Genomic DNA, 19,946 nt, shown 5'->3' with positions numbered 1-19,946 from the left:
CTACTCTCAGACTTGACCCGAATGTTATATAAGTTAGTGGATAAGAGAACTTAAGTTGTGAATATGTCATAATTAATCTAAGTCTCCTAACCAGGGCGACATAATCGCTCTAGCGATAAAGCCCTTAAATTTGATTTAAAAATAAATAAATTCGTTTATTCTGATTGTGGTTTAATTAATTTAATCAATAAACGGGTAAACAGGATTGGGTAAGTGATAAATGAAAGACAATTTATTCTTACACTATATAACTATACTTAAATAACAAATATAATCGCGCGGTGAGATCACTGTTGCTGCGGGGGCGCGAGGCGTGCAGCCAGTAGGAGGATGTCTCGTTTTTCCTTGGGGAAGCGCAGCTCGCGGGCCGCGACCCTAGCGGCACGGAGTTCTCGCTCCGCCCGCGCGAGCTCGCTCCGAATCACTCCACCACCCGTCGCGGCCGCCTCCCGCTCCCTCGAAGCCCACTCACGCGCCATTTGCTCCCGCATCGCGTCGTCTAGCGCTCGAGCCGAGTAGTGCGCGACTACCTCCTGCCGCGAGCACTGCCGCTCGCGCATTGCCCTTAACGAACCGTTCCAGTGTAACAGCTGAAACACCGTCATCAGTTCCTGGAATTCGAGCATCGTACGACCCTTGTTTGCTTCCAGCATAAATCTGCGGACAATGATATATGTATTAAATACAGTAACAGCAAGTATGATAGACCCACCATTTAAAGAGGGTAGTTGGTAGTGACTAAATGGCTAAAGCGGGTCATCGGGTCTTGTGGCGTACTCTGGAAGGCTAACGTTGAGAAGTAGACTATAATATGCTAATAATTATGATGATGAAATTCAGTAATGCAAATAATATAACAGGTTTCATATGAATTTGTAGGTACCTAAAAGCAGCTATTCCTGCACTGGGATCCTGGTGAGGGGAGGCGGTGTCCCCAGCGAACGACGCTCTCGCCTCCGCCACCGCCTTCTCGATGAAGTGCTCCGATATGCGGCGCGACTCGTGATCGTTAAACACGCTGTTCATGAGCGCGATCTTTGCCGCGCTCCGTCGCGCCTCAGCTTTTGTAGGACAATTATGCTTGAATAAAATTAAAAACATATTAAACACAGTGTAGAACCAAACAACATGCTACTTTTATTAAAATAATATAAGGTTTATCTAATGATTAGTAATATCAGTATAGAAAAGTGATCTAAAAGTCAAATTGCCTACTCTTATTTGTATCTTTATTGCTTCTCGATAGTTCTATAATAGCATAAGTACCTGATAGCTGCCGAAGCAGGCGCCTCCCGGTAGCGTGACATAGCAGACGTAGGGCGGATGCGCGGCGGGCACGGACTCGTATATGACGAGCGCGCCACCGCTTCCCGCGCCTCCGTTCCTCGATGCCTTCACCTGCCAAAACTCCTGCAGCGCCTCCACTACGTTCACGGTAGAGAGAACCCCGTCCGCTGTGACAAAAACAAACATTTGAACATACTATAAAAAAAACTTCCGTTTTAGTGACATTTTATGAATATTGATTATTATACAAACACAAAACACAACTAATTACTAACAATTATCTTTCAGAAATAAGTTAGTGAGAATAAGCCCAATAAATATTTTGTTCACCGCAATGGCCCAAAGCAATTGGTGAATTTGACCTACATAATCTTCTTACTAACGCCTTAATTATTATTTATTATCTAAATAAGAAATTTCTTCATTATTACACACTCAGACAATAATTAAGTAATAAATATCGAATTCGTATTATTACTGGGTGCCTTTTGTTCTTATTTGTATTAAATAAATTCTTTATATTTTCTATTTTTATAATAATTTGTAACTTTTATTCTAATAAAGAAATTTTTTATGTACACTTTAAAAAAGTTTACCCGACAATGCCATTTTACTAGCTTTGCTTTGCGGTTTTCCTCCGTGACTAACTGAGGAACTTTAGCTGAGGTAGGGCACAGCAGGAATTTCCTGCTCAAATTATGGAGCAGCCCGACTGGGGTAGTACCTCGACCTTACAGAAGATCACAGCAAAATAATACTGTTTTCAAGCAGTACTGTGTTCCTGTTGGTGAGTAAGGTGACCAGAGCTCCTGGGGGGATTGGGGATTGGGTCGGCAACGCGCTTGCGATGCTTCTGGTGTTGCAGCCGTCTACAAGCTACGGTAATCTCTTACCAAAAAAAGACTCGTCTGATCTTATGGTAAATAAGGGGTATAAACACTACATCCTATGTATTTTCCGAAAACTTATTTATTAACGAATCAAATTTCATTGCAATTCTGTCAAAACTTTTCTAAAATAAGAATAATTGATATCCATACATTGTTTCTAAAATTCTCATTAACAAAAACTATCGCAGAACAGCTATAATAGAAAGGACATAAATGAATTTCAAGGCAATGTTAGTTTCTCAAATCGAACATCAATGTTCTGTTAACGTAGAACTCACAAACTGCATATCTAACTATCTGTTTTAATTGTTAATTATAAAGCTCTCATTATGGAACTGATTGCAACATTAACCACGTCATTTGCTTTGTTGTAGTGGTTTGAGTTAACACGTAGTATCGGGAATTGTATGATATTAACTATAAAATACATATATCAAATATTTATACATTACTAGTGGTCGAAATTCGACCATAATAAATTTTAATTATAATTTTGAACATTATTAAGGTTCTGTGGTCAAAGACTATACTTGTATCATCATTACAGTCTATACAGTCCACTGCTGGACATAGGCCTCCATAAGTTTACGCCAAAAATAACGTGAACTCATGTGTTTTGCCCATAGTCACCACGCTGGGCAGGCGGGTTGGTGACCGCAGTACTGGCTTTGTCGCACCGAAGACGCTGCTGCCCGTCTTCGGCCTGTGTATTTCAAAGCCAGCAGTTGGATGGATATCCCGCCATCGGTCGGCTTCTTAAGTTCCAAGGTGGTTGTGGAACCTTGTTATCCCTTAGTCGCCTCTTACGACACCCACGGGAAGAGAGGGGGTGGCTAAATTATTTAGTGCCATAGCCACACAGCACATGCTTGTATAATGATAAACAAAAGAGTATTTATGCATGTGAGTGTGTGGGTCAAATACATAGTAGTGTGTGTTTTTATTGATTTAATGTTTTTTGAATGTACAATAAAAAAATATTAGCATTCTGCACTCCTTCACAATACAAACTATAAGTGTGCGAAATTTCATACTCCTCCGTCCGCGTAATTTTCGTAAACAGGGGTACAAAATTTTTGCTTCACGTATTATTATATAGAAGAAGAAGAATATATATGGACATACGTACATTGATATATCGGAGAGGTGTGCTTTCTATACGTATAATAAACGCCTAATATTACAAGTTTTAATAAATTATTCAAAATAATTTATTTTTTCTGCTTGTTTTTTTTTTGAACTCTAATTATGTATATCATTAGGTCAAAAAAGTTACAATCTATAAATTACTATAAGATATGTTATTTAAGCTTTTGAAAAGTCTAAATAAGTTTGCATGTATAGCGTAACCTTTTTGTTTCAAAATATTTAGCATTTTTGCGTCGTGCATATCCTAATCTTTAGGATTCGTATTATTATTATTTTTTTTTTTATTTAAACAGTCGATTTATCGCATAAATACAAAAAATATATATATTATTTTGACAACCAAACGGGAAAAAATTTGTCTTTACTAAAATAATATAGAATCTTTTATAAATTCACATGATCCACTATGGAAACTAAAATATATTTCCAGTAATAAATAACACCGAATATATTTTACAATTTCAGAAAGTCTTTCCCTTGAATTGTAGTGAACAGAATTCTCAACAATCACTAAATCTCTTTTAAATAGAACCCAAAGTACGACGGCTGTACTGTCATGTCTACGTGACTGGCAACTTAACTTGACAGTTTTAACTTTTTAAAAATAAAACTATGCATTTGAGTTGCAATATAAACACTTTTGGAATATATGTACATCATTTGTCGCATGTTATTGTTTTTTATTATGTTTTTTTTATACTGTGACGCATAATAACAAACATTTAGCCTGTATTATGTCGCTCTCTTAAGTGTTATATACCAGTGATAACTTTTTTTTTGAGTATTTTAGGAAATAAATAAATATATAATAATCCTCATTCTAGTAACGGAGCAATAATTAAAAAAAGAACAAGTTACTATTTTATTTGCTGAAATTCGTTATATCAAATTCTTATTGTATTGGAAAAATGTTAGAAATAATAACTTGATATCAGCCCTGTCTTGCGGTTTCATTCCAGGAAATTGAATTTCATTGGATTTGGATTCCATTCTATGGACCGCAAAGCTATAATTATACGATATCCTCTTCTCAGAATAAAGGATAAAACTTTATTTTATAAATAAACTTCAAATAAAGTATTGCTTAGAAATTTTAAGTATTAAAATTATTTGTCACGTTTTAAAGCTTAAATAGCTTTAAAATTGTTAATAAGCTTGTTTCTCTGCAAATAATAAAATGCGACAGTAGGTTTTCATCGATTTATTTACACATTTTAAGGAAGAGATAGCGAGAGTTACTTTCGCTGTTAATGTTAATATTATTATATATGTCTTCAATTCTGCTACTATGTTCAATATGTAGGTATAACAAGACACTTCGCACGAAACCGAGAATGCTCTCAAGTTTCGCAAAGTAGAAAGTTCTGTTCACTACAAGTCGAGTAAAATCTCATTCTAAATATTAATTGTAATATACGTGTCGTATGTTATTTATCACCAGGGATAAGGTTTAGTATATTTTATCACGCAATTCTATGTAATTGACAAATATAATGTATGATTTTTTAAAGCTTAATTATTGACGAAAGGAATAATTTACTTTACTATTTAGTAGGTATTTAAAAATTTATTATTTATTCATAGCTAAATTTCCGTGTATTATTGTTTAATAATTATGCCATATAATTAATAATAATGAATTAGAACAACAAAATCCTGAAAATATTTGCAATTACCTCAACATCCATGTTATAAAACTGTAACGTACTTGGTCTACTTGGTACTTTGGTTTTTTCACTTAATTACACGTAATTATGCGTCCCTGGTGATTTTTACTGCGTTGAGCTTTTAACTCTTAATTTTTATATTTATTCTATTCGTGAGAATAACTGTTAAGTAATTACAAAGGTATTATTTTATGAAAAAAAATTTATACCTGGCACAAAACTAAGATATTTAAAACTTATTTTTATTGTATATAAACGCAAAGAAGAGATTTATGCTTATTATATTAATTTGATTAGGTTTTATTTTAATTTAACTAGCTTTCAGTTGTTTTTTTTTTAAATTGTAATTGATTTAAAAGTGGCGTATGACATGTTTTTCTAAAAATAAATATGATACTCATCAATAACTTTTACTGTGTGCAAACTTGTTTGTGTACTCATTGTAGAAGTATATGATATATCTTATATATAAAATTCACGTGTCACAAGTTTAGTTAAAATACTCCCCCGAAACGGCTAGACCGATTTTTATTACAACAAAAGAGATTCCATCCGACAGTAATACATAACAATGGTGTTTGAAGCATACGCAAACAGAGCCCTATTACAAACTGTTCGCTGTGTGTACATTTCAACGAAATGATATCGTTTCCATATTTCTCAAACTCGAATACAATAGCACTACATTGCAGACTGTATAATGCCTACAACGCCATTTAATAAAATAATAAGATATTGAAAGCTATTCGTATACCATTACCATACTTTGATGGACAAATATTCTCTTTTGTGACATGTATTCACTTTGTTTTATTCTCGTATTTGAAAAGTACTATTTTTGAAGATTTGACTAAAAAAGATATATATAATATACAAGTATGGCAGGTACTATTTTCTGTTTGTAAAATACAACAAGATATAAAGATGTATCTACTATTTTACTTATAAACTTTAAAAAAGGAGGAGGTTCTCAATTCGACTGTATTTTTTTATGTGTATTACCTCGTAACTTCTTACGGGGTGTACCAATTTTGACGGTTGATCTTTATTTTCATTATTTAGCCGGCGCTTGTCATGTGGCCCAATTAAAATTCGAGACGAGTGCTTAGTTAATATTATTTCGACTACGCGCGTTGTATTTTTTGTCTATGTAAATTAAAATCGGTTTTGAACAAATACAATTATACTTATGATGATCGCTCTGGTGTAATGGTTCGTATGCCATGTCGGCGGTGTCTCAACACCGACGGTCGCGGGTTCGATTAACGCTCGGAGTGGATAATTGTGTTTATACCAATATTTATTTCCAGCCTGGTGGTTAGTCTTTGTGGGTTTCCCCACCGTGCCACGGAGAGCACCTTAAGCTGTCGGTCCCAGTTGTTATCGTGTACTCCAGATAGCGATCGTTACTCATAGTAGGGAATATATCCGCTAAACCGCAATGAGCAGCATGGTGGATTAAGCTCTGATCCTTCTCTTACATGGGGAAAGAGGCCTACGCCCAGCTGTGGGATATTACAGGCTGATGCGACATGTAATACTATTTACATGAGAGCCACGACTATTTATTTTTATTAAAAAAAGTTAAAAACAACATAGAAATAGTCAAAATTTAAATTCGATTTCGCATCGGTGAGTAACGAATCAAATTGCTGAAAATCGATCACCGAAATTTGTCTTGGTATTTTATATGAAAAAATATTGAGAATTGTATTAAATTATTTTAAAAATATTCAATAATTTAATCTATCAAATTGCACAGTAAAAATTTTGTTTTCATAGAAAAAAATCTTTTTACATCGAACTTCTTTCTATTATAGAAAAAAAATAATGTTAAAATGGTATTCTAATAATTTAAATACAAATTTATTATATAGTATATACGAAAATTTACATAACTTATATATATCATATTATATGTAACTGCTATTAATCATGTTTTAAATAATAATATTAATATGTGAATTACTTTGTGTACAACAATACAATATTAAAAACTCTTAAAATTGAATATACCCTCATCGGATTATAATATTTTAACAAATCTTTATGATTTTTTTAAGAATATTGTTCATAAAAGCCTCTATATCATCCTGTTCCCATAGGATATACTCGTATCTATCTGTGTTAAAATATTATTACACAATAGGCGTCCCTTGCGATTTTACACGTGAATATTATATACTTCTGTTCGCTGCGATTTATCGGAGCATGTTAATTTATAGCCTATCAAGATAATTCATAGTTCAAATGGTGACGTAATCAATAAAATTCAACCTGTTTTAACTGAACTCAAAAAAGGAGGATGTTCTCAATTTCCTTATTTTTTTAATGTGTGTTACCAAATAAATTTTTACTGCGTGTACTTAATTTTTAATGATTCTTTTTTAATTGAAAACTTGTGCTTGCCGTGTTAACTCTATTTGAATAGACCTGACGCGTAATTTTTTAGTTATCCCTAATAAGGCGTACTTAATTGATTATTCTGTCGACTACCTACGTTTTATTACTTGTCGATCGATTCGTTTGCGAGCAAACACAATTATATCAATTGCAAGCTATAAAATCTTGACTGTACATTTTGTTAGTTAAAGTAATTTTGACGATTGGTTTTGATTACAATTTAATATACGAATTTTATATGCAATATTTACATAAAATATAGTCTACGATAGTTGTTTACTATATAGAAAGAAAGTAAGTGACAGAAAGTAAGAGAGAGAGAGAGAGAGAGAAGGAATGAGACAAAAATGAGATAAAGTTTTTTTTTCTTTGTATTATTGTATTGTTTGTTTCCTAAAATAAAAATAAAATAATAAAGTGAATAGGATCCATACACACGCATAAGTCATTCTGTCGATAACACTATCCTGTCGTGCCAATATCGTGCCGATTTTATAGAATGAGCGGTAAGATCGAAAATTTATATTTTCCGCACGTCTCCCTGTGTGTATCGAATCATCAATAACGTACTTCTCAATGGATTCGAGCGTCGATGAGGCAGCAGCCGTCTTCCTCTACTACGGGACGATTTCGTGTTGCCGTTTTTTTATAAATCGAATAACAAAATAAATCCTTTTTTTCATCTTTTTTGTGTGCAACAGACGTAGTTATCGATACAGTAGTATGTTCAGAAACAATAGCCAATTAATATGAACAAAAACATAGGTAAATAAAACTTATTCTATACTGGAGCAGTGACAATATTGTGACCTTGTTACAATGTTCGAGAGTAAACCCTTATATTTGTATGAAAAAAAAAGATAATTAAGTTTCCGGTACTTCTTTTTAAAGACTGCGTATCGGTTTCTTTCAATTGTTGATAATAAATATACCTATTATATTGAGTAATGTGATAGGAGGGTGTTTCGGTTCCACTAAATTTCGTTGAATAATATTTCTCTGGAAGTGTCTCACGTTTAGACAAAAATCTCTTCGAAATTAATTAACGATGTCTAATTTGATATGCTTATCTTAAAATTGTTACTAGCTGTGTGATTACTGCAATAAAGAATATAAACACCCCCCCTCTCTGCCCGTGGGTGTCGTAAGAGACGACTAAGGGATAACAAAGTTCCACTACTACCTTGGAACTTAATAAGCCGACCGATGGCGGGATAACCATCTAACTGCTGGCTTTGAAATACACAGGCCGAAGACGGGCAGCACCGTCTTCGGTGCGACAAAGCTAACACAACCCGCCTGCCCAGCGTGGTGACTATGGGAACACACATAAGTTCACGCCATTTTTGGCGGGAACTTGTGGAGGCCTATGTCCAGCAGTGGACTGCAATAGGCTGAAATGATGATGATGATGATGAATAATTTGATTCAATCTTTCGATTAAGATCCATTTGTCATTCATTGACGTCCTCTTAACAACTTTGACTAGTTAATATAATATTATTCTAGTTCTAGAAACAGCTTGACCGATTCTCATTAAATTTTGTGTGCACATCGGGTAGGTCTGAGAATCGGCCAACATCTATTTTTCATTCCCCTAAGTTATAAGGGGGGGGGGGATTGAGAAGGTTTAAAAAATATATGGCAAAACAAAGTTTGCGGGGTCAGCTAGTCTAAATATAAGTATATATATAATAATATTAAATCAAAATCACGAGCTTATATACTCATTGTTTAATTTTCATTTATTCTAATTTTTCTATATAATGAAAACATATACACAAGACAATATATATTTAAAAATCTAATTTTCACGAATTTGTATATATATTTTTTTATTTCTCTATAACTAAAGAATGTTTACGTTTATATTATATTACATCATTGAATATACAAATTATTTTAAAAAATCGAGTTCATCAAAGTATTCATAAAATCCCTTTTGTACAAAAAATATAAATAAAGTAAATATATACATTAACGCTGTATAGCCGAAAACATTTTTGAAAAGAATCCTTTGAAATAAAACATTCATGAAAAGTTTAAAAATATTCAAATGAAAACCTCGTGGTTGGAGCCCTGTTCGATTTAATATTCCGTTCTGTTCAAACGTTTTATCTGTTTGAAGTTTCTTTAGATAAAGTCTTTGAAATTGATTTGCTAATATTTAATGTCATATGTATTGAGTTTTATTGAATATATCTTTCGTAACGAAATATTAAAATTAGCTACAATTTACTAAAAAATACACAGTTTTTAGAACTGAACTAATATTTATTTCTTACTTTATATATATAATATAATTGTCAATAAGTTAAATTACATAAGAACAAACTATACCTAAATGCAATAGGTACTTCAATGTTACATAATAAAAGATTAATTTGGTTATCAAAATAATAGTAATGCCAGAGAATATAAAAATACACTTTTTAAAAATGTAAATTATAACAGGTCCTGCCAGGCTTACTTCTCACCGCATACCAATAATATGTTGTACAAAACACGTAATAACTGACCTCGCGTCGAAGATAGCTATCTCTTGTCGAACAGTTTTGCGCCTAAAGTAGAAGGTACGTTGTCAAAGATTAATTATATCGATTACATCACGGATATACAACACTGTATTTTGTCCTCAATGTAGCTTGTTCCGCGTTAAGTTGGGAGTTATAACCATCTTGTACAGTAATTTATACATACACACTAATTTAGCTGTGTGGCTACGGCAATAAAGAATATAGGCACCCCCTCTATTTCCGTGGGTGTCGTAAGAGTCGACTAAGGCATAACACAGTTCCACTACCACCTTGGAACTTATAAAGCCAACATACAACAATAAACATCCAACTGCTGGCTTTGAAATACACAGGCCGAAGACTTGAGGCAGCGTCTTCGGTGCGACTATGGGCAACACACATGAGTTCACGCCATTTTTGGCGCTTACTTGTGGACGCCTATATCCAGCAGTGGACTGCGATAGGCTGAAATGACTGAGTGAGTGAGTGACACACTAATTTGGTACATGACTAGCCATATATTCTAATAGAAGAAAATTTCTAGTAAAAAATGTTGACACAGTTTGTCACGTGGGTCTATCACTAGTGATTCGACGTTGTTCAGTAACTTTCAGTTGTTTTTAATTAATGTTATATCAGTACTTAACATCAAACTGAAAGTGTGAATACCATATTTTAATATTATATTATTATTTAATAATGATTTTGATGGTCGTAAGGCTATATTATAGATATTTTTTATAATATTTAAATAATAATATACTAACCACAAAAAATGGCAATATAATAAATAATTGTCTTTGTTCACAAACGAAAAAAGACCGGCTTCAATTACATCGACGAGTAATACAACGTAGACAAAAAGTAGTCAAATAAATACGCATTATTAGTACTTAAATATCAATTAAATTTAAATGGACTTACAAAACAGTTTTCGAGTACAAAAATAACCAAAATCGGACCGCCTAATTAAAAGTTCTGAGGTACACATTAAAAATAATACAGTCAAATTAAAATCCTCTTCCTTTTTTGAAGTCGATTAAAAATATTAGTATCGGCTCCAAAACATGTGTGGAGTTTGGTCCTTAAAAATTAAAATATTCTGTTAAATGAATCAAATTATAATTAATCAAAACAATAAAACTAAAATCGAAACATAAATTGACGCTTTATAACCGTATACCACCAGTAAATTCTAGAATACTATTATACCTATATCTTACGTAAATAGCTTAAAGCACCGCAAAGCTCCATAGTTTTTAACCGACTTCCAAAAAAGGAGGAGGTTCTCAATTCGACTGTATTTTTTTTTTTTTTTTATATATGTTACATCAGAACTTTTGACTGGGTGGAGCGATTTCGACAAATTTTCTTTTAATCGAAAGGTGGTGTGTGCCAATTGGTCCCATTTAAATTTATTTGAGATCTAACAACTACTTTTTGAGCTATATCTAATAATGCGTTTTTACTTGACGCTTTTTTCGTCGACCTACGTTCTATTATACCGCATAACTTTCTACTGTATGTACCGATTTTGATAATTCTTTTTTTGTTGGAAAGGAGATATCCCAAGTTTAGTACCATGATAAGGAAACCAGGATCTGATGATGGGATTCCAGAGAAATCGAGAGAACTTCTTGAAAATCCGCAATAACTTTTTATTAGGTGTACCGATTTTAATGATTTTTAATTTAATCGAAAGCCGATGTTTATCATGTGGTCACATTTAAATTTCATCGAGGTCTAATAACTAATTTTTGAGTAATCTTTGATAATACGTTGTTACTTGACCATTTTTTCGTCGTTCTACGTTGTATTACTCGTCGATGTAATTGAAGTCGGTTTTTTTTTTCGTTTGCGAGCAAACACAATTATTTATACCGCGCGCCTTATATTTTTACACGCTGTTTTTTTATTGTTAGCTTCACCTGTATGTTTGTATCTAACATAAAAATGTTTGTAACCGACTCCTTTGGACTTCATTTTAATCCACATTAAACGTTCAGATTTCATTGAAACGTAGTTGACTTATCGAGTACCTATGACAATATACTAATTTGATAAGATTATTCCTTTTTAGTTTGGTTTATGTATAAAAGCGTGTTTTTTAAAGTATTATTTATTATTTTATCAAAGAGTGAATTCCAATAAAATAGACCAATCATAACAAGTTTATCATTCATAGGTTGTTCTCTGTCTCTATTCTATAATAAAATACTTGAATCTTACACCCGGTATATAAATGGCTTGCAAATAAAACCGAACAAGAACACATTATCGCGCAGTCGCCCACACAGTCGGCCGCGGCCGATACCCGACAAGTTTATGCAAGTCGATATAGCGACCCCTCGCGCTTTACAGCAAATCTTTGAATTATTGGAGGTTTCGATTAGCAAAAAAATTTATCATATAATTTTAACATGTTTATTTTCAACTAGCTTCGCTCTACGGTTTCAAACGCGTTAATTTAGGCAAAACAAATAGCCTTTAGTTTTCCTCGATAAATGGGCTATCCAGCACAAAGAGAGTTTTTCGATTTGAGCAATCAGTTCCTGAGATTAATACGTTTACACAAACAAACAAACTTTCAGCTTTATATTATGAAGTATAGATACTTTGAATTTAAATTAATATAATGTAAAAGGCTAATTACTTATTTCTCACATTTTATTCGTATCAATTTTTGGCAGACGAACATACTTGTCGGGTTTCTTTTATTTCGAATTACTATTGAATCACTACATTACTGTACACATCGTAACGTTTCTTAACAAACTTGCTTTAAAGAATGAAAAAAGACTGAGAGAAACTAACAGATTTTTATATTAAAAATTAATCTGTCAAAATCAGCCTGTTGTTTAATCAAATTTACGCATCCATACAGACAAATAGTAAAAAAACTAAAAATCAAAAAATATAATGTAAAAAAAATATTCAATGAACAGAATTAGCTCACTACAGTTATATATTATATACAAAGATTACCAGATAAATAGCGAAATAATATAAATCAGCAAATGAAATATTAATCAGATTCGACGTAATTAATGTATAAAAACTGAATATTTTTCTTCGAAGAACTTGTAAGATAAAATGATATAATACATTGAATGAACTTTAGATCGGTGTGAGTAACCGATAACACATATTTATTCCGTGAACTAGTTATCAGCGGCTGCGATCTAAATTTAATTATTTATTTAACATTTGTCTTCGTCGTGGAAATAAAAAAAGTCAAAAGTATTAGTTTTTGTAACAAGTCGATTTGACAAAAAATTGTAGGTTTTTTAATGGTGACTTAGTAACACGCACTGCACTAGTTAAGAACTCGTAAGGAATATTAAAATTAATAAAACTCGATCAGAAAAAAGTCTGAACAATTTAATGGCAACTCATTTTTCAGCATTATAACAGAGTTAAACAGTCTCATTAAATATCATTAATGCTGTGAAGTTGGTGTTGTAAGAGATAACATAGTTCCACTACCACCCTGGAACTTAAGAAGTCAAACGATGACAGGATGACCATCCAACTGCTGGTTTTGAAATACACAGGCCGAAGACGGGCAGTAGCGTCTTCGATGCGACAAAACTCAGCCCTACGGTCACCAACCCGCCTGCCCAGCGTGGTGACTATGGGCAAAACACACGAGTTCACGCCATTTTTGACGCGAACTTGTGGAGACCCATATCCAGCAGTGGACTGCGATAGGCTGAAGTGACGATGATGATGATTAAATATCTAATATATTACTGCTGGGCCTTTTCATATATAGAAGTATCGGAAACGCTGCTCCAGTAAGGGCTGGAGGACAACTTCTTTAGTAATCGTATGAGTAACGATAAACTGGCGGCTTTGCATGATCCGAACACGGTGACCAGCAATCAATTTAGATAAGAAACAAATACTTCTGTATACAAAAATACCTGTTTGAAACAGAAACGGACTTTGCCGCATTGATCCTAATATGTTCAGTTTCGCTAAACCGTTTATTTTACAGAGTATATCAATATTAATATGTCAATCTACATACATATCTCAAAACTACACACAGAACTAAAAACCACAAAGCCAGTTACACTCATACATGCAGACAATAAACGCACGGCTGCTGTCTATCATATAAATATTATAGATACAACTGTACGGTGAGTCAGACGCTTCTAAAAATAGCCTCGAGATATACGAACGTATTGAGTTGACTGTTTACAAATACTAAGGCATCAGAGACGTCGTTTAAACGTAATTTAATTATACGTCTGTGGGGTAGCGGTGTCTAACAACTAATGACTACAAGACTGAGAAACAACTAACAGACCTTTGGTTAAGTATTTGAAAAATTTGTTATGATACAGTATGTTATGGTTATTACGATTGCTAAATAAGACAGTGATTAGTGTAAATACTCAGATAAGGTATAAGGATTTTTATGAATTACTGCTTTTCCAAAACTTGAATTAAGCTATTAGACATACCAAGCTTTAAAAGTAAAATATTGGAAAAACTTTGGAAGAACTAAAATATAGGAAACACTGTAAGTCAATCAATATAATTGTATAAGAACCCATGTAGATTTTCAACATGCATACTAATTGACATTTATAACTTACACATTCGCTCTTCTAAGTTGTTGGATGATGCTACATAGCCCAAAATCTTTCGTCAGATAGAAGCTGTTTACTTTTTTTTTCAAAAGGAACTAATAATAATTCTTAAGTGATAATGTCAAGTTCAAATTAAGAAAATTGACTTTATATATATATATATATATATATATATATATATGTATATATAAAAGTACAAGATAGTGCGAGCAACAAAAGGCTATACAATATTATATTTTTTTTTAAACTTTACTTTACAAGAGATTTTAGTTTTTGATTTAAATCGCGAAATTTTGATAATGATAAAGATAGATGTGGCAATGATAAATAATATTAGAATTATTGGACAAATAAACAATACAATTTTTTTTACAAATATAAACTGAAGATTCTATTAAGACTGGTAAGTAATAATACTAGTAAGATGAAATTAAAAAAAAATAGCATAGAAGAAAATATAATACCTCACATTCACACTTCATTAACAAATGGAAATAATTGGAAAGTAAAATGTACGTGTAATGTCCTCTACTTTTACATACCACATAAATCCCGCCAAACTGTCCGCTGATCACCAATAGGTAATTTATTTATACGTAAAACGTGATTCCACCGATATTTACTCATTTGCATTTCTACAAACAAAATTTATAACAGAAAGGAAATGTAATTACTTAAATGCAGCTGTAATCCGTTTACAGCAAAGATGTTAAATATTTACTTCGAAACTTCTTTATTAATGTCTATAATGGAAACATAGTTACTACACTTATATTAAGCTTTATATCTGAAAAGCACAGTTCTGCTGCCACCTTGGAACTTTAAAAGCCGACCGATGGCGGGACAACAATCCAACAGCTGGCTTTGAAATATACAGGCCGAAGACGGGCAGCGGCGTCTTCGGTGCGACAAAGCTAGCCTTGCGGTAACCAGTCCGCCTGCCCAGCGACTATGGGCAAAACACATGAGTTCGCACCATTTTTGACGCGAACATGTGAAGGCCTATGTCTAGCAGTAGACTGCGATAGGCCAAAGTGATACCTGAACAGGCACTGCTAAGTTTGACAGTTAGACATTAATCTGAATGAATAAATGAATTAAGTGTGCCAATTGTATATTGGCCATACAGGTGTTTGCCGTGGTCTGGGTATTTTTGCAGTCCTTGTGGGTCTCCCCACCGTACCTCGGAGAGCACGTTAAGCCGTCGGTCCCGGTTGTTATCATGTACACCTGATAGCGATCGTTACTCATAGTAGGGAATATATCCGCCAACCCGCATTGGAGCAGCGTGGTGGATTAAGCTCTGATCCTTCTCCTACATGGGGAAAGAGGCCTGTGCCCAGTAGTGGGATATTACAGGCTGAAGCGATTACAGGCTGAAGCGTGCGCCAATTATAAAAAATTTACGAACTTAAGATTTATCACAAATAATATTGCATCAAAGCGAGCATAAACGGAACATAACGGATCCGAACGTAAGATACTTAATCTCAGTAATCCTTTAGTTCATGTGAGAAACGAATTAATTAGTAATGCAACATCGCGCGTTAATTTCGTGAATTTCTTAAGCTTTATACACACGTATCCGGAAGTACAGTCAATCTTGTTGTTTTCTAGAACTAAGAATAAAAAATGCTATAAAATTTTCATCAAATAAAAGGGGTAGTAAATAAAACGTATTAGAAAGTTTTTACAATAATCGAGAGCCATAAAAAATATAATATTTCCATTATATAAATAAACATCCGTTAGTGTTGCGATATTTTATTATAGAACGATATAACTTTAGGTGCTGTGTGGCTACTGCACTTAATAATTTAGCCACCCCCTCTCTTCCCGTGGGTGTCGTAAGAGGCGACTAAGGGATAACAAGGTTCCACAACCACCTTGGAACTTAAGAAGCCGACCGATGGCGGGATAACCATCCAACTGCTGGCTTTGAAATACACAGGCCGAAGACGGGCAGCAGCGTCTTCGGTGCGACAAAGCCAGTACTGCGGTCACCAACCCGCCTGCCCAGCGTGGTGACTATGGGCAAAACACATGAGTTCACGTTATTTTTGGCGTAAACTTGTGGAGGCCTATGTCCAGCAGTGGACTGTATAGGCTGTAATAATGATGATAACTTTATGAATTACAATAATTTAACGCAATCACTTATAAGCAATTGCAACGGTCTTTCACAATAATGTTTAGATTATTACACATTTTAGTGACCAATCTTAATAGTTATACAGAAACATTTAAACTTTAATTGGTGTTGAGTACTGGGTAATGCGCGTCTCGGGTTAACATAAACCGTTTCATTATTAAATGGAATGATGATAATAAATCCGATAATAATATAAGATATAAGATGACAATAATTGGTACCTTACCATAAAGCTTACGAATTTTATGCAACTCATTAATTTACTAAAAATAAATAATTTAAAAAAGTCCTTCTCCTACATGGAGAATGAGGTCTGTGTCCAGCAGTGGGATGTTGCAGGCTAAATTGTATATAGTATTTATGTGGAACATACCACATATTGTAGCATATTTATAGTAGCACACGCTTATTTTTACAGTGAAAAAGAATTGGTTAGCAAAAAGGTTTATTTAACACTTATACACTACACAATTGTTTCGGGAAACGACAGAAAAACAACTTAGTTACATTACAGCCTATACAGTCCACTGCTGGACATAGGCCTCCACAAGTTTACGCCAAAAATAACGTGAACTCATGTGTTTTGCCATAGTCACCACGCTGGGCAGGCGGGTTGGTGACCGCAGTACTGGCTTTGTCGCACCGAAGACGCTGCTGCCCGTCTTCGGCCTGTGTATTTCAAAGCCAGCAGTTGGATGGTTATCCCGCCATCGGTCGGCTTCTTAAGTTCCAAGGTGGTTGTGGAACCTTGTTATCCCTTAGTCGCCTCTTACGACACCCACGGGAAGAGAAGGGGTGGCATTAAATAAGCATTAAATTTCCAAGAATATCTAATAATAAATAAGCTAGCGAGCTGTCTTTGTTTTCACGGTTTTAAGATTTAACTGTGGATTTGTTCAACGCACACAAGTTGTGATGACGACATTTTACACAATGAGACACACTTACCGTTATAATAATAAAATAGGCAATTCGCGCGGCTTCATCACATCATTATCATCACAGCAGCCTTTCGCAGTCCACTACTGGACATAGGTATTTTGCCCATAGTCACCACGCTAGGCAGGAGGGTTGGTGACCGCAGGGCTGGCTTTGTCGCACCGAAGACGCTGCTGTCCGTCTTCGGCCTGTTTATTTCAAAGCCAGCAGTTGGATTGTTATCCCGCCATCGGTTAGCTTTTTAAGTTCCAAGGTGGTAGTGGAACTGTGTTATCCCTTAGTCGCCTCTTACGTCACCCACGGGAAGAGAGGGGGTGGCTATATTCTTTAATGTCGTAACCAGACAGCTTATTATAATCCATCAAATATGTATGTATAATACGTAGTGTGCAAGTGGTGATTAGTTTCTGGTAAGCGATGAAGACGTAATACGTATATCGAGTTAGTAAACAATACATTATATGTCGTATTTTTTTATCTGATGTTTGATGCATAAAAGATATTTATGGTAAAGGTAAATAATGATAGCCTTTTAAAGTATTCTAAAATGTTAATAGTCGCTAATATTCAAAGGCCTTATCTAATTGAACGGTTGCTTAAAATTCATAGCAACGTTTTGCGACGCGTTAAGCCACGTTATTAAATTTTCATCAACGACCAATATTTCATAAAAGGCGGCCTTTCAAACGATTCGATAACTTATTAAAATATCGATTGGACGCAGCGCGCAAAATTCTTATTTTGCATAAATCGCAGAGGATTTTTTTTTTAAATATATTTTATGACAAGAAATGGATTAAAAAACTTGTCTGTTCAGTACCATATAAAATAATTAACAAAGCAGAAAATGAAAATGTTATCTTTCAATATCACTTGGCAGAAACAGGAGGACATGTATTACATACCTTATTTACATATGTAGATTATGCATCTTCAATACAATTTAATAATTCCGCGCTTGTACACATATTCATATAAATATGTTCACCTATATCTGCGTATGTTTAGAATATATAAGACTTGGTTTTTCTTATAGCTTTTACATAGTTTTTGAAGGAAAAAAACTAGGCGACATCAAGATAAAATTTCTGTGGAAGTGTATAATATTGCAATTATAAGACTTAAATTTATCGAACACTTTTTTTTTTCGGAATTTTAAATCAATCTTATTTAAATATAATATTATATCTAATAACAGGCAGATAATCTCTAAATTTAAATGAGAAAAAAAAATTAAGATCTTTAACCTTAAATTAAAATGACATTAACAGAATTCCGAAAGCTTTTTTGCATATGAATAGAGCCTTGAGAACTTAAGATAACGCCGTTATAAGCTTCCAATATTGATGGATATTCTATTATAAAATACTGCAATATAAATAACATTTCATAACTGTCTTCGTCGAATCACAGTAATATTAATATAACATAATCAAAGTTGTAGAAATCAATAATATATAAAAACGATTTTAAATCTAGTTCACATTCGAGCTTTCTATAATAACCGGAACTGATGACGCGAGAATTGGATCAATGGCGATCAAACATTAACGGTCACCCACCGAGTAACTGACCTCAGTTAACGCCACTTAACCTATGTAATCGGTCAACTTGTGCCAATCGCTAATCTGTTCCTTCCAATTACAAATTTGCATGTTCAAATGATAGATCCGAAACAAGTTCTCCAGTTATAGTAATCACGGAAATACGACTACTTGCGAATTAGTTCTCTTATCAGAATTCAATTTCAATAAAATTTTCGACGAACACAAAAATTTACTTGGTATTGATTTTTTACACTTCACTATTAATAAATGCTTTTTCAGATATATTTTAATGAAACTTTGGGTTTTAACATTACTAAAAAGTAGAGAGATATTTTAGTAAATAAATCAGAGCTCTACATTGCACTTTTGGTTTTAATTTAATACAATGATCATGCAAAAGAAACGGCTTAATACATGTTATTGTTATGAGTAAGAGGTGTATTTAGTAAATGTAAACCAATAATATTACATATGTTTTGTTAGAAAATAAATACTGTGTAAATAACAATCTACATATAGAAGAGAGTCATTAGTTACTACAGCAGTGACAGATATAAATACAGGCTTAGAACAAAGGATGCAATTCGCGGTACTTGCAGTGCTGACCTCGGTAGACGTCATCGTAGAGGGGCGCTAGCGAGTCGGGCGCTCCCCAGCGGGACGCCTCAGGGTACACCATGGGGGCTACGACATCGCACGGTCTGCCAGCGCGTGCGTCTGCGCTGGCGGCTGCGCGCACACTGAGGACCGACATCTCTCCGGCGCACAACCGACCTCAGGCTCGGTGCCTCT

General features: G+C 33.9%; 1 protein-coding gene across 1 annotated transcript; it reads right to left on the bottom strand.

Moving 5' to 3' along the window:
- Window positions 1–231: 231 nt before the first annotated feature.
- Window positions 232–19,946, bottom strand: LOC123670325 (protein limb expression 1 homolog). Its single transcript, XM_045603828.1, has 4 exons — window positions 19,761–19,946; window positions 1,267–1,454; window positions 884–1,080; window positions 232–657 (listed from the first exon to the last, which is right to left on the bottom strand). The coding sequence occupies exons 1-4, from the start codon at window positions 19,906–19,908 to the stop codon at window positions 288–290; spliced, it is 903 nt and encodes a 300-aa protein (XP_045459784.1). The 5' UTR covers window positions 19,909–19,946; the 3' UTR covers window positions 232–287.

Source organism: Melitaea cinxia, chromosome 1 (assembly GCF_905220565.1).
Source record: "Melitaea cinxia chromosome 1, ilMelCinx1.1, whole genome shotgun sequence".
Classification (NCBI taxonomy): domain Eukaryota; kingdom Metazoa; phylum Arthropoda; class Insecta; order Lepidoptera; family Nymphalidae; genus Melitaea; species Melitaea cinxia.
Note: the sequence above shows the minus strand (reverse complement) of the source record. Positions and strands in the feature narration are given on the sequence as shown.

Excerpts from the sequence above, each read along its gene's own strand:
- LOC123670325 (XM_045603828.1), bottom strand. The coding sequence starts at position 19,908 with ATGTCGGTCCTCAGTGTGCGCGCAGCCGCCAGCGCAGACGCACGCGCT. Across the intron at positions 1,455-19,760 it reads CTACGATGACGTCTACCGAG|CGGACGGGGTTCTCTCTACC; the intron begins GTCAGCACTGCA and ends TTTTTGTCACAG. Across the intron at positions 1,081-1,266 it reads CCTGCTTCGGCAGCTATCAG|CATAATTGTCCTACAAAAGC; the intron begins GTACTTATGCTA and ends ATTTTATTCAAG.